The 25,573-nt window shown below is 37.9% G+C and overlaps 1 protein-coding gene across 1 annotated transcript in view; it reads right to left on the bottom strand.

Annotated features, from left to right (window-relative positions):
* Positions 1-113: 113 nt before the first annotated feature.
* hbs1l (HBS1-like translational GTPase) overlaps positions 114-25,573 on the bottom strand; it is a 58,235-nt gene continuing 32,775 nt past the window's right edge. The window contains exons 6-18 of the mRNA XM_007257841.4: positions 23,241-23,440; positions 22,708-22,873; positions 21,013-21,130; positions 17,812-17,958; positions 17,595-17,669; positions 15,297-15,414; positions 10,466-10,534; positions 9,342-9,446; positions 5,712-5,802; positions 4,759-4,867; positions 3,732-3,832; positions 2,651-2,795; positions 114-1,060 (exon numbers count right to left, since the gene is read on the bottom strand). Coding sequence (XP_007257903.4) covers positions 1,049-1,060; positions 2,651-2,795; positions 3,732-3,832; positions 4,759-4,867; positions 5,712-5,802; positions 9,342-9,446; positions 10,466-10,534; positions 15,297-15,414; positions 17,595-17,669; positions 17,812-17,958; positions 21,013-21,130; positions 22,708-22,873; positions 23,241-23,440 — 1,456 coding nt within the window. The 3' untranslated portion in view covers positions 114-1,048. The remainder of the gene's footprint in view (positions 1,061-2,650; positions 2,796-3,731; positions 3,833-4,758; positions 4,868-5,711; positions 5,803-9,341; positions 9,447-10,465; positions 10,535-15,296; positions 15,415-17,594; positions 17,670-17,811; positions 17,959-21,012; positions 21,131-22,707; positions 22,874-23,240; positions 23,441-25,573) is intronic.

Below are 25,573 nucleotides of genomic sequence, written 5' to 3' on the forward strand. Positions count from 1 at the left end.
ATAAATTATTGTGGTCTAAAACCAGGTGTTTCAGTTTCATTGACCAACCCCTGTAGGTTGAATGAGCACTAGTATCATAACAGACCATCAAAAGAAGCAGCCAACAGCATATCTGCAGTTATGTTCTTGATTTTATTTCATTTATTTTATTTATTTTATTGTACATCTTCAGTCAATCCCAAACAAAACAGTTTTCAGTTTCAATGAGTTTGAAAGCTGCCAGTTCACATTTCCTTCTTTGCCTACTGTAGGTGCCTATATGATGGCACCCTGTCTGGCCTTTTACTTCACCAGCTCTCCTTCTCACCTCTTCACGTCTTCTCTTCCCTTTTAGTGTTATTTCAGGTCCACAGCTGATATTAGTAGCTCATCCGTAGCATTATGAGAGAAGCTTCATTCATGGGGATGGCTCTGATGGGTCTGAGAGGTTCTGTTAATAATGCAGCTCGTTCCTGTTCAGCTGCAGGAGTGTTGGAGGTGGAGGGTAAGTTGAGAGAAAGCTGTAAACTGAAGCAATGCAAAATTTCACCCATATTCCCTGAATCTCTGATGATAAAGCCCTTAAATAATAACTCTGAAATGTCCTCAAACAATATGCCCTAAAAACATCCCACCAAGTGCCTTTTTTCTCCCAGATTTTCAATCAGGTTAAGATTTACATGCTGAATAAAAATAAAAGTAAATATTAGATCAATAAAATAATCAAAACACTGTCCTGCTGTTTTGCTCATCAGAGATGCAAACAGTGATTGGAGGGAAGGGAATATGGACTCACAGAGTGTGTGTTGTGTATTGTGTGTGAATGTGATGTGTTTAGGGTTGCAGATGTCTGTACATGCAGACACAGCCGTTGGGCGCCTTTATACAGGCAGGGCTGGATGTGGAAGAGCTGGTGATGATGGGTAATATTAGCCTGTGTGTGTCTGTCTGTCTGTCTGTGTGTGTGTGTGTGTGTGTGTGTGTGTATTTGGGTGGAGGAATTGCACTTCTGTTCAGAGGCTCCTCAGTCCAGTCAGCATGTTTTGAAGGACCTGGATGCAGCTGCTGTTCACTCTTTGATCTACGATGAAAGAAAAAATATGGATTAATAACATAATAAAAGCATGCCTGCCTACAACTAAAGAATATCACTGGCTGTACACATATGTATATCTGCATATATAGAAAATTACATTATATATACACCTGTATTTACTACATTTATACATATAAAATTTTATATGTATAAAATATATAGCTCCACTGATCATACAGGAGAACTTTGTAGTCCTTTTGTTTCTATTTTATCCTTCTTTAATCTTCTTTACTCTCAGCACTGCAGTGATTAGCAGTGATTAGCATGGTGGTGGTGTATATGGTGTTAGTGTGTGTTGTGCTGGTACAATGAGTGGATCAGATACAGCAGATACACGCTGCTGGAGTTTTTAAAGGTCTCATTCCATCGTTTTTTCATTTATTTTTAAATGTCTTTTTGTGGTCTCTAGTATGAATGAATGCCATGTGAGCTGTTTTTGTGGAGAAAAAAAAGTGCTCCGGTGATCCGGTATAACGCTACTTTAATCCGGTGGAGGAGTGGGGTGGGGGAAAACGATAGGATTTCATGAGCTCTTCATATTCATACACGCAGACATATCACCTCTGATTGGTTAACAGCACGACATACAACAGTTAGAAGCATTTTAAAATAACAACATTCTGACACTAATATCAGTCTTGGCAATGTCATTTGTTACTTTACAACATGTAATAATGCCCTGCTAAGTGAAGTTCAGCCACAGACCTAGTCTTAGAATCTCTGTAAAACGCCAAATCCACCGGAGATCCTATGTAAACCTATAGTTACACACAGAAGTGGGTAGTCCAATCGTAGCAGAGCTGGATTTTCCCTTTTAACTAGTGTAAACAGAATTGTTCTAAACATACACCTACCTATCTCAATTGTACTTTTTTGGAAGTGTTCCATAGACAAATTCTAACCATTTGCTCCTTAGCTCTGAAAGGAGCATAAAACACTGATGTGTTATTAGCGCAAATAAAATAATGTAATGAACTGCCATGATGTTCCTAGTGCTGTTAGCTCCTGTCTGACGAGATGATGTCACTGCTTGGCTTCAGCTCATGAATACTAATTCACGGGTTGACGTAGACATGGTGCTTTTCCTGATCGACTCATTTTTCTGAACATTTTCTTCTACTAGCTACTGCAGGCAATGGAGGTTGAAGAAGAGTTTCTTGTACAGCATGCATATACAACTAGGAGAGATCTATAATATTTTACAAAAAACAAGAAAAAGTGGATTTTAGCAGATGGGAGACCTTTAAACACCTTAGTGTTACTGCTGTACTGATAATTGTCCAATTAGAGAACCCGGTGGGCAGCATCCTCTGACTTTACTTTATCTACAGGGTGGAGCAGCTGTAGGTAGGAGTGTGTAATAGAGTGGAGGACAGTGAGTGACTAAACACAATGTTTAAGAACTACGGCAGCACTGCTGCATCTGATTCACTCACTCTAACAGTCCTGCCCAGTTAAGAAAGCACTGATCACATAATCATCCAATATATTTACCTAGCAGAGTGTTCTAATGCATTATCTGGCACCTGTAACACACAGTATAGAAATGCATGTGGGTATAGGCAGCAGTGTTACCTCTGTAACGACTCCAGCAGCGATGGTAGAGCCAACGTATCGGAGCATGAAGCGGCCCAGTTCCTTAAAGTCCTTATAAAGCTCTAAAGCCACAGGTCTCTGCGTCTGAATTTCCACCACAGCGTTCTGGCCTTTAGTTAAACACCTAAACATAACATTTCACGGTTTATTAAAACAGGGTTTCAGCATTTTAAAAGTCAAATTTAATGTTTTTTAATACCTTTTCAAGACCTCAATAAATATAATGTAAGACCCAAAAATGTACTCATGACTCTTCTTTGGTAACCTTAGTTCTTTCCCCACTAATTTTAGTTAGCTTGTTGCTAATGTTAGTTCTTTTCCGGGTAACGTTAGCCAGCTTGCAGCTAATGTTAGCTAGCTCTCTGGTTACGTTAGCTAGCTCACCGCTAATATTAGCTAGCTCTCCGGATACTTTTTCTAGCTCTCCGCTAATCTCAGTTCCCTCCACAGTAATGTTGGCTAACTTGCTGCTAATGTTAGTTGGCTCTCTGGTAAGGTTAGCTAGCTCGCCGCTAATATTAGCTAGCTCTCGAGTAACGTTAACTAGCTCTCCGCTAACCTACGTAGCTCACTGCTAATATTAGCTAGCTCTAGAGTAACGCTAGCTAGCTCTCCATTAACCTCTCCACGGTAATGTAAGCTAACTTGTCGCTAATGTTAGCTAGCTCTCCGCTTACATTAGCTAGCTCTCGAGTAACGTTAGCTAGCTCTCTGCTAACCTTGGTTCTCTCCACGGTAAAGCTAGCTCGCCACTAATGTTAATATTTGCTTTCCAACAGGCATTAAACAGACCATTTTAAAATGTAGTACCTACAGTAAATTTAAGACCTTAATAACCCAGATTTTAATTTAAGACATTTTAAGACTTTTTAAGGCCATGGTAGAGCCAACATATCGGAGCATGAAGCAGCCCAGTTCTTTAAACACCTACACACAACATTCAGACAACGATCAGACACTGTTCAAAGTTTCCAACTTCCAAACAGACACCTATAAACTCTAACATCATGTGGACATGTTCCTTGATCCTTGGTCACTATGTTGATTCACACATACTCACTTTGGTTTCTTTTTCAGAACCTCTCCATTGCTTTTGTGCAATATGCTGACTAGTTTCCTGATGGTTGCAGGCTCACTCACTGTCTGATAGTGTAACAGAACCTGAGAATCAGAAACACAGTTTTAACTAAATGGTAACAAAAAGAACTACTTCAATACATGAGAATAGTCTCGTCCAGTGGTTCTAAAAAAATGTACAGTTTCACGGTATATAAGTATTTTTTTTATCTTGTTTATTTATTTATTTTCTTATTGTTTTGTTTTTTTGCATGACTGGGCTTTAATATAGGTTTGTGAGTTACTGTGCTGTTAGGAATATGTCGACGCTGTCCAATGAAACACTCTTATCTCCAAAACAGCAACTTTACAGGAGAGAGAAAAAACCTTGTGAACTTTCAATGGAAGTCAAGGTAAAAAGAGTTTATTTCAGGTCAGTTCAAAGAGTTTCTATTGGTCTGTTCATCATCGTTTTAGGGAGTTTAATCTCTTGTGCTGAATAAATGACCGATTCTGGGTTTGTCTGCAGCGCGAGAGGAACATTTCTTTTAGCAGAGGATCGATTGTGCAATTCCAGTATGTAATCATGTCTGTTCTCCATTCACTGCAGTGTGTTAGTTTGTAATGCTTACTGGCTAGCATTATCTAGCGAGCTGTGTGTCTTCTTTGCAGGCGCTGTTTTTCACTGTGTGCTTCTGCACAGCGCTCCGCAGTGTCTCAAGTGAAAAGCCTCTTCTGGTATACCGTATGAACCAGTATACCACTCAGCACTATAGTTTACTATATGCACAGAAAGCCTAATCAAGGATATAGGTTTTATTCCCCTCTATGCCACTCCATAGGTTCATGCTTATCTAATATAGAGATTCTAGTTCTATTAGCAGTACTCTTCTAGAGGAAATAGACAAGCTGTGTGTGCAATGGGTGCAACTTGAAAATAAATCAGATTTTTTTTGATGACCACAAACATTTGGACATAAGTTAGTATGTTGTCTAAGTCAACAGCATGAAGTGTAACAGTATAAACTCACAGGAAAGCCTTGTGTTATAGGGACTTCGATGTTAAACAGCAGAATTCGGGCCCGGAAACGAGAACAGGCTTTAATAGGCTCCTTTGTGTCACAGAACACGCATCCCACACTAAACAGAGACAACAAATTAATTATTAAACATAAAATAAAAATATACAACAGTGCATCGCAAAAAAAATGTAAATCATTGAAAAGTTACTTTACTTCAGAAATTCATATATTATATAGATGTATTACACACAGAGTGATCTATTTTAAGAGTTTATGCATTTTATTATTGATGATTATGGCTTACAGCCAATGAAAACCCAAAAATCAGTATCTCAGAAAATTATAATATTATATTCAAACCATCACTGGCCATCAGTAAATTTTGCATTTCATTCAGAAATCAAGGGAGCAGAGTCTGGAAGAAGAGTGGAGAGAAACACAGTCCAAGCTGCTCGAGGTCTAGTGTGAAGTTTCCACCAATCAGTGATGGTTTGGAGAGACATGTCATCTGCTGGTGTTGATCCACTGTGTTTTATTTATATTAAAGTCTAAAGTCAGTGCAGTTTTGTTTTCCCACAAAATCTTACAGCACTTCATGCTTCTTCCCTCTGCTGACAACTTTTATAGAGATTTCATTTTCCAGCAGGACTTGGCACACTGCCCACACTGCCAAAAGTACTAATAGTCTTATATAATATTCTTATGTTCAGAGATACTGATTTCTGGGTTTTCATTGGCTGTAAGCCATAATCATTAACAATAAAATAAATAAATGCTTAAATTAGATCACTCTGTGTGTAATACATTTATATAATATATGAGTTTTATATTTTGAACTGTATTGCTAAAATAAAGTAGCTTTTCAATGATATTGTATTTTTCTGAGAAGCACTACTATATTAATATTAAGAAAATTAGCAACACTATTTGAATGCATCTAAAACTGCTGCACTTTTACTCACTTAATTTTAATGATGTCCATCCCTGTGACCGTCAGACTGACGTGGTCACCTGCAGCTGCCCAGTCTAATGGTTCATCATGAAGAGTAATTCCTGCACAGAAAAGTATCAATGTTACTTGCTTTATCTATAAGCTGCCAGAAGAGGGCAGTGTCACGTTTCAAAAACCCTTCTTGTTGCTCTATTTGTCTTTAAGGCGCGCACACACACACACACACACACACTTCTAAACAAAGGCTCTTAACTCTATACAACAGTGTAGATCAAATGTTTTAGATCATGTATCTACCATGACCAAAAGTTACAGCAAATTTAAAAAAAAGATTATAGTGTCTCCCACTCTTTTTTTATTTATAATCCTATTTTCTGTACTTGCTGTAACTGTTGGAAAGGAGAGTAATGTAATTTCAATTCTCTGTATGTCCTGTACATATGCAGTATTGACAGTAAAACTACTTGACTTGCCTACAAGTCATTTCAAAGAAACTTGTGCCAAACACTCACACACCCTAGGCTAGATTTAACTTCCACACATAATATGCCAACTACTTTGGCAATTGTTTGGAACCCTAGATTAACTATTTGAAGCATATCTTGCAGAGTTCCACAGGGCTCTACCCTAGGACCTATAAAATAGATGTTAATAATCACAGTTCTGTAGTTATGAGAGTGAAGATCTGAAGACTGGGCTTGTGTACATGTATTAAACTGGTTAAGCATTTAATCACTGGTTAATACTGAAGCAAATTTTCCAAGGCAATCTGGTGAACCACCTCAGGATGCTTCACAAGCAAGTTCCACAGTTTAAAAACTGCTGGTCTAGAGCTAGAACTGCTACAATAATAGTACGTGTCCACTGGCACTTGAAGAACTTCGGACTCTTTATAGACTCCGCATAACGTAGCAGCCGGTGCCAGGAGTAATGGCGGCGATCGGAGCTGAAGCTAGCGTTATGGGACGTAAACAGTGGTTTTTAATAAGCTTCTTGGACAGTTATTGCCTCGTTTTAAATGTCAAGGCTCCCATATTCTAGCAAGGAGGTGTGGAGCTACTTTGAGCTGGATAACAGTATAAAAAGTGATTTATTGGGGTAAATTATGCCCCGTATCACCAAGTCTGAAGGGTGTTTGGACAAACTAGTAAAAATTTCTGGATCTCGGAACGCTGTGGGAGAACGGAGGTGTGCTATTCATCAAAGGTAAGTACTTTTTTATCATGTTTTACTACAACAAAAGTACATTTTACACCAGAGTTCTCCTTTAAGCCCCGACGCATTCTATTAATTTCAATGGAGAGAACCACTGCATGCCGCGGTGCATGCTTGGTTGCGTGGGGTTGAACACAGCCCCTCCCTGTGGCAAAAAGTTTAGAGCTCAACTTCATTTATCAGGGAACAGCAGGCTGCGACTTCACACACATATGAGCCTCACACACAAAGAACAGGGGCCTTTTAACCACAGAACAGAAGCTGAAAAGACCTCAATAAATATAATATAAGACCCAAAATTGTAGTAATAATTTTTTTGGTAACCTTCCTTCTTTTTCCGCTAATTTTAGCTGGCTTGCCGCTAATGTTAGTTCTCTCCATGGTAACGTTAGCTAACTCTCCGCTAACCTTAGTTCTCTCCACAGTAATGTTAGCTAGCTCTCCGCTAACCTTAGTTCTCTCCATGGTAATGCTAGCTAGCTCTCCGCTAACCTTAGTTCTCTCCACAGTAATGTTAGCTAACCCTCTGCTAACCTTAGTTCTCTCCATGGTAATGTTAGCTAACTCTCCGCTAACCTTAGTTCTCTCCACTGTAATGTTAGCTAACCCTCTGCTAACCTTAGTTCTCTCCATGGTAATGTTAGCTAACCCTGTGCTAACCTTAGTTCTCTCCACGGTAATGTTAGCTAACTCTCTGCTAACCTTAGTTCTCTCCACTGTAATGTTAGCTAACTCTCCGCTAACCTTAGTTCTCTCCATGGTAATGTTAGCTAACTCTCCGCTAACCTTAGTTCTCTCCATGGTAATGTTAGCTAACTCTCTGCTAACCTTAGTTCTCTCCACAGTAATGTTAGCTAACTCTCTGCTAACCTTAGTTCTCTCCACGGTAATGTTAGCTAACTCTCCGCTAACCTTATTTCTCTCCACAGTAACGTTAGCTAGCTCTCCGCTAACCTTAGTTCTCTCCACAGTAATGTTAACTAACCCTCCGCTAACCTTAGTTCTCTCCACAGTAACGTGCGGCGCAGTAAATTCACAGACCAATCACGTGTGGGGTAAGATCACCAAACGCTCTCTTCAGTCAATCAGATCTATGCAGACGCGGTAAGGAAAAAAATAAATAAGCAAACACACCGCTCCTCACGCGGGATCGAACCCGAGTTAAACCGCCTTTATAAGGAGATAGGGAGCCCGAGAACGGGTGGACAAACGAGAACGGACGGAAAAACGAGAACGGGCGGAAACTAGTCACGCCGAGCGCGACAGAGCATAAATGTGAACAAAATCTGTCCAGAGAGGCATTTCTTCTTCTTCTTTGTCTTCTTCTTCTTCTATATTTTTACATCATTAACAACCTTACAGGATATAGCATTTAATTATTTCATATAATTAAATACTCCTGATATAGAAGATGCTTCTGCTACTTTTAAGTTGTATGTCTGGCTGCATTTTGGCTTTCCAGTGAAAACAATAAACGGTAACAGACAAGACACAGACCATAAATAAATACTGAAAGTAAATCCTACACGTGACTGTTTCATAGGCAGCTGTACTAATCCCTTAACTCTGTACTGTATTTAAAAAATGTTCTGTCTCTGTTTGCACTTCAAGCATAGTCTTAATCTAACTGGTTATGGTTATGCATAGTTAAATTACAAGAGATTTAAAAAACACAAACCATAGGCTTAATATGACTGGTTGTGGTTTGTACTTATTTTTTGCACTATATTTTTTATTCTTATTTCTATTCCTTATAGAATCAATGTGTGAGAGAAACCAGTCTGTTAAGTTTGTGGCATATGATTTTGTCCAAAAAAAAAAAAAAAAAAAAAAGTTTTCTTTAAAATGTAATTTTTAAATCTCGTCTCGTTATCGTGAACCCAATATCGTGTCTCGTCTCGTCTCGTGGTATTAGTGTCTCGTCACACCCCTAGCATCCAGTGATATTTAGGAGTACAGGGTTCTGAACATATTTATTTACGACAGAATGTGACAGAGGCCAGTTTTTGAAAAGCCCATTAAATTTCCCATTTACATGAACCGCTTAGACACTGAACCCCAAATATGGGCATAAACAACATGAAGACGACTACAAAATTACGACACGACTTAAGTGATCTATATTATCACGATATGTTGCCCACGATAATAATGATATCACGATACTGTGATTCTGGGATACTCCATATATCACAAGACAATTCTGTCAGTACTTCATGGCATCTGTGTTACTGAAGAGGATACTTAGCATTTTTGACGCTAGATTTACTGACTTTTCTCCAGACTACTACATCTACGGCTAATACCTACAGAGCAGAATCAGTGAACGTCTCTCTCCGTCTCATTTTCTCTCTCTCTCTCTTTTTACTCGAGTGGATCTAGAGTTAGATAAGTGGTGTCTCCTGGTTTACAGGGTGTGTGTTACCTTTCACAGTGCAGGTCTCATTGGGCGGCATGGCCAGGACTTTGTCTCCAGTCTGAATGTACCCAGCTTCAATCTTCCCCGTCACACAGAACCCAGAACCCTGATCTGGAGAACAGGCCACACTGTTAGATACTATATAGTTACATACAACCTTCAGTATGAACAAAAAACAGCATGATCAAATAGAAAAGGTCACATATAATAGGTTATGCAGATTCCAGGCAGTTGTTAGGCTGTTGCTATGTGGTACGAAGGACGAAAAACGGCATAAGTATAAATTAATAAATGCACAAATAAATACATAAATATTTACTCATATATATGTATTGATTGATGTATTTTTGCATGTATTTATTTATATATTTCTTTATTTCTTTATTTGTTTGTTTATTTGTCAATTTATTTATTTTAACATTTCTACATTTATTTATTTCTGTAGTAATGTAAAAATGGTGAAATATATAAAATGATAATCAAATGGTTAAACAAATAAATGAAGAAATATATAAATAAATAAATGCAAAAATAAATAAATAAATCATGTATTCATTAATTTAGTTAAACAGTTATATATTTATATGTTATTTATTTATACTCGTCATTTTTCGCCCTCCGTAATGCGGCTGTTATTGTTCTGCGTAATAGTTTTCCTAAAACGTGATTTAAACAACTGCAACATATTGCCTTTTTTTTATAATATATATTGTGCAATATATGGCGATAACCTGTATTAAATCGTACACCCTAAGGTGTACCAAGTAGCCAACGTAATGTTTTGGAGTCTGGAACATTATCTGACCCATCGGACAGCCTTACGTAAGATGTAAGTGTGCTCGGGCACGGATTGTTTAAACGCAGTGTGAGTGCAGGTCAGCGGGGGAGTGAGGAGAGGCGAGATTTGGACTTCTGGTGGTTGAACAATTCATCTGCCAAAGATTTTATAATGAAGAGAACGGAGAATTGTCTGTTCCCACGATGCACATCTTCAGATTATTCCTTATATAATTGTGTTGAAATGCTTTATTACAGCCCCGCTGCATAGCGGTAACATACACCAAGCACTTCACTGCAGTTACAACAACAAAAATAGTGTGTGTGTGTGTGTGTATATTTTGTGAGCTAACCTTTAAAGACGTCTGAGACACAGAGTCTGAAAGGCTTCTCCACCGACCTCTGAGGAGCTATAAATGAGTCTGTAAAGAGAAAGAAAGAAAAAGAGAGAGAGAGACAGAGAGAATAACTTAATTTTAGCTCAGTAATCAGACTTATTAGTGCATGCGAATGCATAGAAACAGTCGTAGTGGAAATAAGAGGGCAGTGCTTGTTTTTGTCACATCTTATTCTATGAGTATTTTTTGTTTGGCAGCAACAATCTGTTTTCCTTAAAAATCTACATAAAAATGATCCATATTTAAAAAAAATTAAGTGTTGCATATTTAGTGCATACATTACTGCAAACAATTATCAAAATAAATACAGTGAACAAAACAAATACAAAACAGACTGTTTTCGATGTGGATTTTTGCAACATCATTGCATACAATATAATATAGTACACCTTTACACAGAAGCAGGAAAAAGTAAAAATGTCAAAGATCTCTGGAGAATATTAAACTAATATCACGCTATGTTGCACAAGTAGATATTGCACACTACTAATGTATATTAGAATAAATAAATATTGAGATCTGCATCCAGTAAGTGTATATTGTGTGTGTGTGTAAATTCACAGTTTCAGTTCAAGTCTAATAGGGAGCAGCACTGGTTATAAACGCGTTGATCGCATTAATTTATAATTAACCCTCATCTTCTGCAGTGTATATAAACACATTCAACAATAAATAATGTATTAACATTAGCACTGTGATTTTAAGTGACCTTATGTTAATGTAATTAAATTATAAAAAGACTTGAAGTGAAAGAGAGAGAGAGTATTTGTTTGAGTCACAGTAGTGCAAACACCTGGCAGAGTGAAAATCTCTACTACACAGATTATCACACACACACAAACACACACACACAGTTACTTTCCACCTACTTCACACCTACATGCACACACCTACGGTACCCAGTGCATCTAGTTTCCGATAAATTGTAAATTTACTCTATGCCACAATCACTACCACTCTTACGTTACTGTCAGCTCATTACGCAATATATTGCAGTTTAGTTTAGCGCAAATCATCCTCCCTATACACCTCAGCTTTCTATTAGGGGTGAGATAAAAAAAAAAAAAAAGAATTTGTATTGTGATAAATAGAACGCATTTTTCTGAACATATCGTTGCTATGCAGATTTTATGACGATGTGTGCAATTAGTCCTGTTTAGCTGGAGGAAATAGTTAATCTTAATATTTATCACCATCGTAAGTATGGTAAAGTATCAGAATATCAATTATTAAACATTTGCTACTACTGAAACATCTCAACTCAACAGCTAGATGAAACTATAGAGCCTGGGCATGACCTAGGCAATTTTTCTCGGCGGCCATTTTGCAACTCCACCGTGCATTTATACTAGGCTCTTCCCTGTTTGTTTTTGAAACTGAAGTTTTACATACCATTTTAACAAAATATTTTAATTCACTGAACACGTCATGTTGCAATGGTTTGATTGTTGACACAAGAAGTAGATACACAGCACTGTCTCTGTGTCTGTGTGAGTGACAGGCTGCTGCTGCCTGAGAAGCGTGAGAGGGAGGGGGGTCCAGAATAAACATGAGGTAACTGCATGGCCTCCATCCACGTGGTTGGGTATGTGCTTGTAAACGCATGCACGTGTTGAAAGCTATGCACCTCAGTCCAGCACAGATTTGCAGCGCAGATATTTCCAGTTACAGCAGAAAGACGCTCTTATTTATCTTAATTCTTTTAAAAAGCAATTTAAATGTCTCATTAAAGGGCCCATTACTGTGGTTTTACTGTGTTCTTGCAAAGTAATATCGTGCAGCCCTACGGAGTAGCCTCACTTTCTAATTCTGACGCTTTAAAGTTTATGCTTAGCACAGTTCCTTAGCACAGCTGGCAAAATGGACAGTTTCGATAACACTAATTTCTTTCCATTTTAGTTTGTTAAAACCATCAAAAGACTGTACCACTATTAGTCACAAGCACCGCTACAGGAGTGAGAGTGGGCAATATATCAAGATTATTAAATTAAAAACAATTTTTACAAGATTATACAACCTAAAAGTTCACCATATTGTATTCACCAAACTTTTAGCATATTGAAATGTAGGTTTTTGTCACACAGTCTAGTCCTATATGGTAGGCCACTGGGTTGTTTGCCACATTTTGCTACTATATTTTTTTTTTGCTAAAAGCCACAGAATTTGGATGGCAAAGCAGAAAATTATGTGTGGTTTTCAGTTCTCCAGTGGAGTTTCAGTTTTCAGAGAGAAAAACGCTGCAGTAGTGGATTTGGTACATGATTCAGACGTGAGGGAGCTTCTGGACCTGCGTGTTGTTCTTAAACGGGACTTTTCTGGTAAGAATGAAACGTGCTTATCTCAGTAAAATAAAGATCGTGCAGAAACGGTGTGAGAAATAAGCCGTAGAGTACAATAAACCGAAACGACAACAGATAGTGTTATTCACACGCTGCTATACCAGGAGTTTCTCAAAGTGTGCGGCGTGTCTCCACTGGGGAGCGCAGAAAATTAATGGTGGGGTGGGGGGGGGCGATGTTTTGACGTAGGAGTGGGGAAATAGTCAATTAACCATTTGTTAGATTTTTTGGAGGGAGAAAGGAAAGATATTTGACAAAAAGAAAATTAGTGATGCTCTCTAATTAACCAAACACCTGATAGTAGATGAGGAGACCTGTGTGTACAGTACTGTGTAATAGACATCAGTAAAAATAACAAGTTACAAGTTGTTTATCTGGGCATTTAGTGTTGATGTGTTGAGTGTTGTTCAGTAAAACTCTAATATTACTACAAATTATACAATACAAAAAATAGAGTTTTCATATCACTGGGTTGTTTATTTAGTTACCTTATGTACTTTATCATGGAGAAAACTTCACCTGAAGCACCTGAAACCTAGCACCAGATCAAACAAGCTTTGAATTGAGTGTAATAAGGTGTATTTATGCTATAAGTAATGCTATTTGTAATTTTCTTTTCCCCCAGGCCTAAGAATCACTTTATGGTAACTGCTGTTTAAATACAAAGTATTTTCCATTTCTGTGTCAATAAAAGGCATTTATTTTTTTTACAGGTTTCAGTCTTACGTTTACTGATGGAAAGTTTTATTTATATGCCAGCGTTTTCCTCAGTCCACTCGTATAGCTGGTTAGACAGTTGCGGTTGTAGTGAAGCAGTTAAGAATTTTTTAATACACACACACACACACACACACACACACACACCTTTGGCATGGATCACATTATGGCTAGATGTCTGTGCCTTTTGAGGAACCCGAAGATGCTTTACAATAAACACTCAGGCACTCTGGCACTAAGGTATTGACCAAGACAGAGTTCCAACCAATAGACTTTGGCATAGAGTCATAAATACACACAATACATAGAGCAATATAGAGATTTATAGAGTAACTACTGGACTCGCTACCTTTAATAAACTCCTGTAGGCCGAGCTCTTCAAAGAGCACTTACTCTCCTAACACCCCTAACTACACACAAAGTACTTCCAACCTCATTTCCTTCTCCTCCTCCTTTCCTCCTCTATCCCACAAATTACCATTGGCCTTCTTTAGGCCCTGCCTAAAAATGTTTTTTATCTTGAATTTTTTCCATGTCCTCTATTTATAATGTATATCATTATTTGTAAGTCGATTTGGATAAAAGTTTTCGCTAAATGCTAAGTAACGTAATGTAATGTATACATGGGTGGGTATTTTTCACACTATAAGACGCACTTAAAACCCTTTTTTGTCAGTGTGCCTTTTAATCCAGTGCGCTTTGTGTATAAATGTTTCCAGTTAGGTATAAAGGAGCAATAAAGTCACTCCACTAAAGTACAGCGTTATACAGGAGTTTCAGTTAAGTTCTCCAGCACTGAAACTGGAGCAGCATTAGCATTAGCTGCTAATCTCTATTTTCCCATTCAGACATGAGTATTATCAGCCTGTAGCCTGCTGCTAACCCCTGCTTGCACTGCAGTATACTAAAGCAGTATTAGCATTAGCCGCTAACCACAGCGCTAACCCCTGCTTGCACTGCAGTATACTAAAGCACTAATTAGCCAGAGGTGAGTATATCGGACTGTAGTGTGCGTGTGTACCACATTAAAAACAAGCTACGTGAGATAAACCGCTAGCTAATATCGCCCTGGCTGACCAGAACGCTCGGGTTCCTCAGTGTAGCGCTGTCGGGTGGCATTAGTGGCTTACTGCTATGCTAGTGCTTCAGCTTTAATGGAAATCTGGAAATCTAAGTTTACTGTAAATAAACTGAAGCGATTTACTCTCCCAACAGTTTTCAGGAAAGAAATCTGTGTAAATTAACATTCAGCGCTTGTTTGACTTGTCTGATTCGTCTGAAATGTTTTTTTTTATTAAGAACTTAGCTTAGATTTACAGGTCTCGCCACCCAGTGGAATTTAGTGTCTCCTTTAGGATCTGCCTTAAAATGTTTTTGCGTTATCATTATTTGTTAGTTGCTTTGAATAAAAGTGTCCGCTAAATGCTATGTAATATAATGTAATGTAATGTAAATTTATTTGGACTGTGGGAGGAAACCTACACACACACTGGCAGAACATAGAAACTCCACCCAGACCCAAGAACCCAGTGCTGAGAGGTGAACCTGCTGGTTTATTGATGAGATGCACAGAAGCTCAATCTTACAATTTACAAGACCTAAAGTTATAAGATGTGTTGCTAAATGAGCTGTAGTATTTGTTTTGCACACCATGAAGCATTAATAGATACATTTTCTAGAAAATGACTGGACATCCCAAAAAACCAACACACCAACACACCAACACCCACCTATTTGTTCCAGCAGACACGGTCCACTGTACCAGGCAGTGAGCTCTGCTTCTTTGCTCTTGGTGGTGAGATTCTCTCCGGACAGGCCGCTGGTAGGGATGTAATAAACATCAGACTCCTGCAATCAGATCACAACAACAAGCCCTGATTAGCAGCACATTTCACATAACAAATAATACTGTGTACACTGCAGCTGAACAAGTAAGATTTAAACTGTTTTCACACAGCAAATATAATAAAGAGCTAAGCCCATGAGACTATGGTAATTTCACATTTGTAGTTCTTCTTTTCTTTGGTCCAAATTACAATCAGTTAATAAGTTTGTAGATCTGGAGCGTTTTTCCTTGAGTTGGTTTAGTTTCACACAAGGAAAACCTCAAGTGCTACACAATGCATCCCATCAAACCACGTGAGCACGTTCTCTCTGCTAATTGGAAAGAGCTGTCTGGGGCGGAGCATGAAAGTAAATACAGGAAGAAGGTCCTGCGTTCTGGACTACTGCATATTTCAGGGTTCATGCACTTTTGTATCACTTTTCCATGCCTTCAAGGCAACTTTTCATAACCATACGATTTTAGAACATCAGTGCAGACATGGACAATAAAACCAAAAAATCTTATAAAACTACAATCAAAAAAGATTATAGTAATCCTAAAATGAATCTAATAAAAAAAATAAAATTTCACACAATCTTCAATAACAAAACGTGTGTCAGATCCTGAGAGCTCCATTATGTGGGCTTAAATTACTGAATTAACTCTGAGCTGGTGCATTTGTTAGCTCAAAATAGATTTTCTTCGTCAATAACGAAAACGCAAAGATTTGTAGACCAAATTTCCATGACCTTTCCAAAACTTTGTGTTTTTTTATTTGTTCCAAATCTTATCCAGGATTGGAAATTGTTATTTTAATTAAATGACTTTTCCAGGTTTTTCATAGCCGTACAAACCCTAAATTTAATTTGAAGTGGTGTCAGAGCTGGAATGGTTACAGTTTGTAACTGAAACAATCATCTGGGTAATAAATCAAGTTAAACTGTACCTGAACAGCTATTAGTATTAGTATACTTATTTAATAGTTGGGTCAGATTGGGGTCAGATTAAGGTCAGATCACGTTCCCACCACAAACAAACCACTTCTGTGTTCGTTTAGGATCGGATTGAGACTAGGTCCTCTTGTGGGTCTCAGTGTGGCTGTTATTGGTCTGCTCCCGAAAGCTTTTTCGCTATTAGCTTATGTACCTGGATATGCTTTGGCTAAATTACACTAAAACATTTTACTATGAACCTGTTTACGCTTGCCACCTATGTGACAGTGAGTAGTATCTGGATTAGCTGTTAGCCACATGCATGTACACAGGGTAGTCAAATGTGTCTCTAACTTCCCTGACTGAAATTTGAAATCTGATTGGTTGCTGTGTTGGACGGAATATGCAAATTCATTCATTGTGTGTTGTAATTACTGTATTACTGGTGTTTCTGATGTACTGGAAGGTATTTAATTTGTCATATGTGTCTTAATCTGCTTTATTAGTTCAATGTTGGATCAAACTCTGACTCCCCTGTTCACAGGCAGAAAGGCTTATGCCCGCATATGCTGTATCTACTGTAACTGTAGATTAACCCTCATTTATAGACAGAAATAAAAGAAATCTAGACACCTAGAATATAGAAATGCGTCTCACATACGTGTCAAGTAGATAATAAAGAGACGCAGCCTACGTAGGTGATGATAGCACGATTAGCCATCATCAAGTTCTTTAACATGCTCACTAAACTGCAGTGTGAAACCCAAATATATACAATGTGACACAAATATATAAATAGCAGGTGTGAAAACGCCATAAGATTCAACACTGAAGTGTCACTCATGTGTGCACACACTATTAAAGTGGTCTTTCCTTTCTATTGACAGGGGGTAAAAATAATTGTATTACTTTTGGTGCTATAGAATAGGCAGGACAATGCTACAGATAATCATCAGCAAGCTGCAAACTTCAGGGCCTCATGGGTTTCCTGGTATTCTGAAGCTGCACTCATTTTAGAACATGAGGTTTTCTGATTGACACTGGTATTAAATGAATCATTCACAAGATAAAATCAGTGATAAACTTGTTAGTGGTGTACACATACATATATACATACATGCAAATTAACTCTCCGTGCGATATGTGCAAAAAAGCCTGATAATCTCAGCGATTATCGATTTTAAAATGATAAAAAAGCCCATCACACACATATTCACACACACAATAACAATTCCTAGTTACGAGTCACAGGAAGACGTAGGGGGTAGTACCTTGAACCCAGCCTGCTTCAGAAAGTGACCGAGTTTGGAAGTGATTTCCTGGAACCTCTCCTGCTGCCAGTTCACCTGAGTTCATAGAGAACACACACAGAGAGATGTGAGCTCAGCGGTGGGAGATAAGCCGTGGATGAGTTCTCAGAGGCGTGCTGGAGTATGATTGACAGTGTCGTGGTAATTGTGCACTGTTGTGGTCACCATTGCCACCCACCTGGTCCATCTTGTTGACAGCGACAGCGAGCTGCGTGACGCCGAGAGACCGGACCAGCAGGGCGTGCTCTCTCGTCTGCCCACCTGCTTCAAACCCGGCTTCAAACTCCCCCCGACTGGCATCCACCACCATAACAGCTACATCAGCCTACAACACACACACAAACACACATTAAAGTTAATATATAGCTTTGAATTGGCAAAAACCTGACCATATGATACATATCTTGAATTCTGCAGGGCATGATTCAATATACTATTAGCCGCACAAGATTATTATTAAGCGGCACTATCGATAAATGTCTATTTCATTGATTTCATACATGAGGGGCACCAGATTATAAGCAGCACTAGTAAGGATGCCTACATCGAAGTGAACAAGGGTGTCACCATGTTTCCCTTCTAATGGGGAAGCGCCTAGTAAACAAAACTTTAATTCTTAAATAAATAAATAAATTAATTAATTAATTAATTAATAAAAAAAAAAAATATATATATATATATATATATATATATATATATATATATATATATATCAATGAGTGTTGGATGCTAATCTACACAGATTTCTCTCCTAAAAAACTGTTTATAATATAATGTCTAACGTCCCAATAGTATTGTTGTATTGTGTACATATATATGAAATTTAGATCCAATACCAATATACTTAACCCTCCTTTTATCTCTATCTATATATATCTCAAATGAGTGTTGGATGCTAATCTACACAGATTTCTCTCCTAAAAAACTGTTTATTTGGGTGAGTAAAGTGCTTCCATTTATTTCCAATCAGCTTAGTTTTTTTTTTTATATTTTGTCTAAGAAGGCAATAAATGCTGCCTGAGACAAACTGAGGAACCCTGAGTGTTCCGGTATCCCAGGGCTATCAACTAGCAGTTTGTCTCACGTAGCTTGTTTTAACACGACAAATACGCAGACTACAGTCCAATTGACTTACCTCTGAACAGTTAAAGAGCTAGCGCTGCGGTTAGCGGCTAAGGCTAATGCCGCTGCTGCTCCAGCCTTAGTGCTGGAGAAACTTCACTGAAAACTCACCCTTATTACCCTGTACTTCAGCAGACTGGCTTTACTGCTCCTTAATACCTGACTGGTAGAATTCAGATTATAAGGCACACACAATTAAAAAAATTTAAGTGTGCCTTATATTCCAAAAATATATGGTACTCTGATACATTGCAATACATAAAACTCCAAATCAGATACAGTTGGTATATGCAAATAGAACACAAATGCAGGGTTTCTTATGTTTACTTTGACTTTTGTTTGATTGCAGCCAGTATGAAACTGAGATATGCATGGGTTGCATGCTCATGTTTATTTAATCTATTAGAGACATCCGTTGTCTTTAAAAAGAAAGGCTTTAAAAGAAAGTGTAAAAAACAGCTGCAAATAACAGCATCTCAGAACCAAAGATGAGCAGAGATTCAATAATATGATTTTTTTTTTTCAGAGAATCAGGGGAAATCCCTGTGTATAAGGGACATGGTATTGGATGCTGGTGATCTTTAGGCCCTCATGTGGCACTGCATTAAAAACTGCAGGCTGTACTGATTCTGTACTGGAAATCACTGCATGAGCTCCGTAACACTTCCAGGAATCATTCCTGTCTGTAAACCACAAATGCAGGTTAAATATTTAGCACATTTTCTAAGAAGAAGCCATTTTTCAACACCATTTAGAAACACTGACATCTTCTCTGGGCTAAAGCTGCTAAAAATGTGCTCTTCTGAACGAGTCTGTAAAAAATAAAACTTTGCCAAAAAAGTATGATGAAAACCATCCCAGAAGAGTCGAAACTGCTAAATCTGCAAAAGGGGACCAACAAAGTATAATGTCTAATGTCCCAATAGTTTTGTTGTATTGTGTACATATATATGAAATTTAGATCCAATACCAATATACTTAACCCTCCTTTTGTTGTTAATTTGTCAGGAACAGCAATGGTTTTCCAGGCTTATTTTGAGCCAGGTCATGTTTAATTATCCAAAAGATGTCTGAAACTCAAAAAAATCCTTACAAGCAGTGTAAATGTTTTTTTTTAATAACTCCATTACTAATTACTCTATTAATATTTAGTGCAATGGTGTTCCTTACCTCTAACAGGCAGCGGTTCAATTAGGATAATTCACTCATTTTTCATGATAAATACCTTTTTTAACTTTTTTTTAATGTTTCACTACTTCATTACTTTTGAATGAATGAATTGAAGTTTTATATTACATTAAACCATAACATTGCAATGTTGTTGTTTTTTTTTTGTTTTTTTTGCAGGGGTTGGTTGCAAATATGTGAGATGAACCATTTTCATATTATATGTTGATTAAACTGATTATGGCAAGCATAAGAAGTTTCATGATGAAAAAATACTTTTAACTATTTTTCCTAGATCTTTAAACTTTAAGACGGTTCAATTTGACCCAGAACATAACAGGAGGGTTAAAAACTATACAAATTTGCCATATATATAATACAAATAATACATTTAATAATAGAATTCTTTCACTGTTTAGATTGATTAGTCAATCATAGCAATCAGTTAAGTCAGATTTAAATCTAACTCATATCCCCACCCTCCTAACCAGACACACACCCGTCCTCACACGCACTTTCTCCCCGCTGAACCCCCTTTTCAGTACACACACCGCCACACACCCACACAGCCACGCACACCAAGCCACTTTCTCTCTACCAAACACCTTACTCAGCACTCATTCACAAGGAAATGAGTAAATCCGGCCAGTAGAATGTGAGTAATTTCATTCACTCGCACAGCAGTACCCAAACCCAAACACAAGCAACACACACTCATCTGTAGAGTTCTGAGGCTAGTGGCACCCTGATCCCACAGAGCTCAGCTTTCATTCAGACTTTCAAAAGCTGCAAATTCTGCAGAGTCACGAAGCACCTTCTCAAGATACAGAAACACTCACACAGGCCTGTTATCATTATTACATTATAATATACTGACAATTTCTGCTGACCTGCGGTAGATGTTTGTTTATTATGTTTTTATTAGCAAGAAGAGGCCATTGAGAGGAGCTCTTCTTGCTGAACTCTCTATAAATATGGTTTCTTTTTCATATTTAATTTCCAATGTCTAAATATTCTTGATAATTAAAAATTAAACACACCCACCAGTCAATACTGACAAACCCTGAGGACAGGGTTGCAGTTTTCATACCTGTGCTGCTCCAGTGATCATGTTGGGAATGAAGTCTTTGTGTCCTGGTGCGTCCATTAAAGTCACAACTTTGGAGCTGGTCTCAAACTTGGTCATCCCCACATCCATGGTCACACCTCTGCTCAAGAAAAAGAAAGAGAGAGTAAGATAAACAAGAAATATATTAATACAAGGTATAGAAGACCATTTCTTTGCAACATGTGATAAAATGGGATTGTGTTATTCAGATGTTCTTTAAATAAGATCTTTTAAATATTTCTAAATAAAGCTATACAATGTGTCATTTCAACATTCTCATCGCAATGTGGGTATGTGCAATATTCACATCACAGAATGTGCAATGTCATTATAAGGCAAATTAAACACATCAGGGTACCAATATGAATTATTTCACTTCAATCTTGGATATATAGTGTATTCTTAGTAAGAGGACAGTATAGTGCATAGACTTTCTTTCTTCCTTTTGCAATCTGGTGAAAATTCCGCTACTTAAATATACAGGATAACGCTGTGAAAAAAAAAAAAAATTATATATATATATATCCCTATTGTAATGGCAAGTTAGCTCAGAACCACAAATATGCATCAGTAAAACTGCACTGCAAACATAACTGAATAAACAATTTTAGAACATTTTTGATTTTTGAACTATTAGTGCTACAGGTATTTCCACTATATTCTGATACAGCATTTCAGATTTTAAAAGAAGGATTTTAACCAATAAACTGGTTAAAGCTGATGTCCGTATGTTTTGTGATTTGGGACCCTCTCTGGTGAAAATGGGAAATTGCTCAGAGCATCCGGAAGAATCATTCTAAACTGGCCGAGTGCGGTCTCCATTCAGAGCGGATGAATCCGATTCCAGGTTATAGAGAGAGAGAGAGAGCTCAGTCAGAATCTTCACTCCTTTGTTTTTTTGTTTTTACTATGAGTGAATGAGCTACGGAGCTCTGAGTTTCCCCTTCTGAAGTCTCCATTGCCCCACCAGCCGCTCGCGTTCAGTAAAACTGAGACGGATCCTCTTTTAGAGGCTGTACGTGTGACGCAAGTACGATGTGGCCAGAAGAACTCCTACGATAAGCAATCCAACACCCTAGTTTTTAGAATAAATGTATTGGGCTCTGAAGGGATGGTAGTACAACGGTCGTTTTCAGCACACAGGTACCATTAACACAATATTTTATATCCCTTCTCCACTCAGAAATGCTTCAATGCTTCTGCTTTCAGTTTAGCAAAATAATACAGACTGACAGTTTAATTTTGGTGTATATATTTGTGTCTTTTCTTAAATTGGGGAGATTCTAGGGATTGGTTATCCCTACTCTCTCCTCAGTCTTTAATAAGAAACTGAGTCTCTGTCACCTATTGACCTTTTTTAGTATTCCTACTTTCTCTCTGGCTGAGAAATGTAGTTTTCTTTTTGCAGCTTGAGATAATTAAGTTCAGATTAAGGAGCTCTTTGAACAATTATTATAGGTGCTGCTAACCTTTCCTAGGTTTTCCCAATGCCCTTCCACAGCTTCTGGCCAAAGATAAAAAAAAAATCCCCCCTAAGTGTGACACGACAGGAACACTGCTACTGCACTATCAAACTTTTGTGGAACTGTACAAGATTTCTCTCTAAACGTCTGCTAACAGCTTGTTCTCAAGTTATCTAGAATTGTGTAGAAGTACTGATATGAATGTCAAACTGACCTGTCTCTCTCCTCTCCTGTCTCATCCAGTACCCACGCATAAGCGAAAGAGGCCTTTCCAGCTTTCTTTGCCTCTTGCTCGTATTTATGCATGGTTCTCTTATTCACATTCCCCAACAGGTACAGCAGATGACCCATCAGAGTGCTCTTACCAGCATCCACGTGGCCTACAGGAACACACATACTCAATACACATATATACACACATACAAAGCATAAATATTATTGCAAAAAAAAATTGGGAGATTGCTGGTTCGAATCCCAGTCATGCAGCTTGCCATTAGCTACCGGAGCCCTGAGAGTGCACAATTGGCATTGCTCTCTCTGAGTGGGTACAGTAGATGGCGCTCTTTCACCTCATCACTCCAAAGGGTGATGTCGATCAGCACAAGGCTGCATCTGTGAGCTGATGTATCAGAACCGAGTCGCTGCGTTTTCCTCCGAACACACTGTGATGCTACTCAGGAGTGTTTGAACAGTGATAGCGAAGGTATGAGTGGGACAATTAGCCTAGCTAAACTGGGAGATACATGCCTATAACGACCAGGTTGAGGAGTGGTTTTCCGCCCTGTCTCTGTTCCAGCTCTGCCCGGATGTTCAGCTGCTGTTTGCTCTTGCTGGTTGAGCGTGGCGGTGCAGGGGTCACAGATTCCTCCACCACATTCGCAGGTTTAGACGGAGTCTCTGGGCTCGGACCTCTGCGTACGGAGGGGGTAACACCATTTTCCTCTGAGCTGTACAGAAACACAACAGAGTCAATGTCATTTTAACATCATATTACATGTATTTGACAGAGAACAAAACTTATGCTGTAAGTAATGAAATTACAGTGGTTCAGTGTTCACTACACCCACAATAAAGATTGACAATATATATGCCTTTTAAATCTCATGTTCAGCTGTTTTTATCGTTTTTAGAGATGGAGGGCATGGCAGAAAAAATCGTTGACTAATCAACTAATCTAAAAATGATCATAAGATTAGTCGACCACCAAAATAATAATCATTAGTTGCAGCACTACTCTCACATGCTAGCTGGTGAGATATACAACAGTTCTGTTACATAAAGCATAGCCGATTGATATCATTACATAGATGATCGATCCTTTCATATATTTGTGACTGATTTGTTGAACTGAGCTGTCTCTCTACTCCTGTTTTATCCAGTAGAAACACAAGCTTAACCCATAATCTAGTAGCACAGTACACATAAAGCACAGTAACATTAAAAGTCAAACAAAATAAGGACTAATAAAGCACCACTACTGCTTCCTTTCATTCCTCCTGAAGCACCTGTGGGTCTTGTAGTATAGGGATAGGTAACATTCGGAGGTCAAGTGTTTAAACAAAATGACCTCAAATAACCTATTTACAGTTTCTGTCACAGCAGTCCTTTACAGTAATCTCAGAACACGGTTTCTGCTGTAATGATTAAGATCAGGGCTTGGTTAGAGGAGCTTGTCCTAGATTAGTAAAAAGAGGCACACTTGGTACCATTAACACTGCTGACAGTAAAACACTGCCAGCTTTTAGCAATGTTTCATAATTCAACCCAAGATTAACTCCCTGAACCTTCGTTTATTATTCAGCATTTAATACTAATTGCGCACCAAAATAAAAATCAGGGTTGACACCGAAACAGAACAAAAAGGAATGTTTGACAGGTTCCATAAAATTGAGAGCAGTCTAGATGTACAGCTCTGAAAAAATAAAAGACCACTTAATTATGAAGTTTTTCCTTGGTTTCACCAAATTGAAAACCTCTGAAATATAATAAAGAGGAAGATGGATGATCACAAGCCATCAAACCAAGCTGAACTGCTTGAATTTTTGCACCAAGAGCGGAATACAGTTATCCAAAAGCAGTGTGTAAGAGTGGTGGAGGAGAACATGAGAAGATGCTTGAAAACTGTGATTAAAAACCAGGGTTATTCCACCGAATATTGATTTCTGGGCTCTTAAAACCTGAATATGAATATGAGCTTGTTTTCTTTGCATTATTTGAGGTCTAAAACATCTGCAACTTATTTGTTATTTCAGCCATTTCTCATTTTCCGCAAATAAATGCTCTAAATGACAATATTTTTATTTGGAATTTGGGAGAAATGTTGTCTGTAGTTTATAGAATAAAACAACAATGTTCATTTTACTCAAACATAAACCTATAAATAGCAAAAACTGATTCAGAAACTGAAGTGGTCTCTTAAATTGTATATTTGGCTTTGTATATCAGCTACAAACTACAATTCAAAAGTATCTGAGTAATTTTAGCATCTAAGCAGACAAACCAACAAAGCAAATGATTCATTTTTTTTGTATTACAATGTTTTATATTTTTTCACTTATTTGGCTACATATTTTCAGAGTATTGGTGAATCCCTAGACACCATACATAATACCAGGCATGTGCTTAAGGGGCAAAAAGCCCCCCAGAATTGAGCTGTGGAGCAGTGGAACTGTGATTTCTGATGGAATGATGGTGAGTTCATCATCCATTATTACTGACAGCAATCCTCCTAATAAAACATATTAAAGAAAAGTAAAACTTTTCCCTGGACACTAAAGACAGTTACTCCAACAAAAGCAGAATACACCATTAGGCCTGTCACAATGGGATTTTTTTTGTGGGCGATATATTGTCCCAGAAATTAATGCGATAATCGATTATTATTGTAATTTAACATTTAATGTCACTGATATAATGATAATAGTATATCAAAGAAATTATACTCTTTTAAAGAAAACTACATTTTACTAAAAAAGTTTTGGAATGAAATATTTTTTCTTCACCTACTGCAGTCCACACTGTGTGTATGGAGTCTCAGATATTAAAGCATTGGTCTGTTATTGCCGGCTTAAATACTCTTT

This window comes from Astyanax mexicanus, chromosome 13 (genome assembly GCF_023375975.1).
Source record: "Astyanax mexicanus isolate ESR-SI-001 chromosome 13, AstMex3_surface, whole genome shotgun sequence".
In the NCBI taxonomy this organism is placed as follows: Eukaryota; Metazoa; Chordata; class Actinopteri; order Characiformes; family Acestrorhamphidae; genus Astyanax; species Astyanax mexicanus.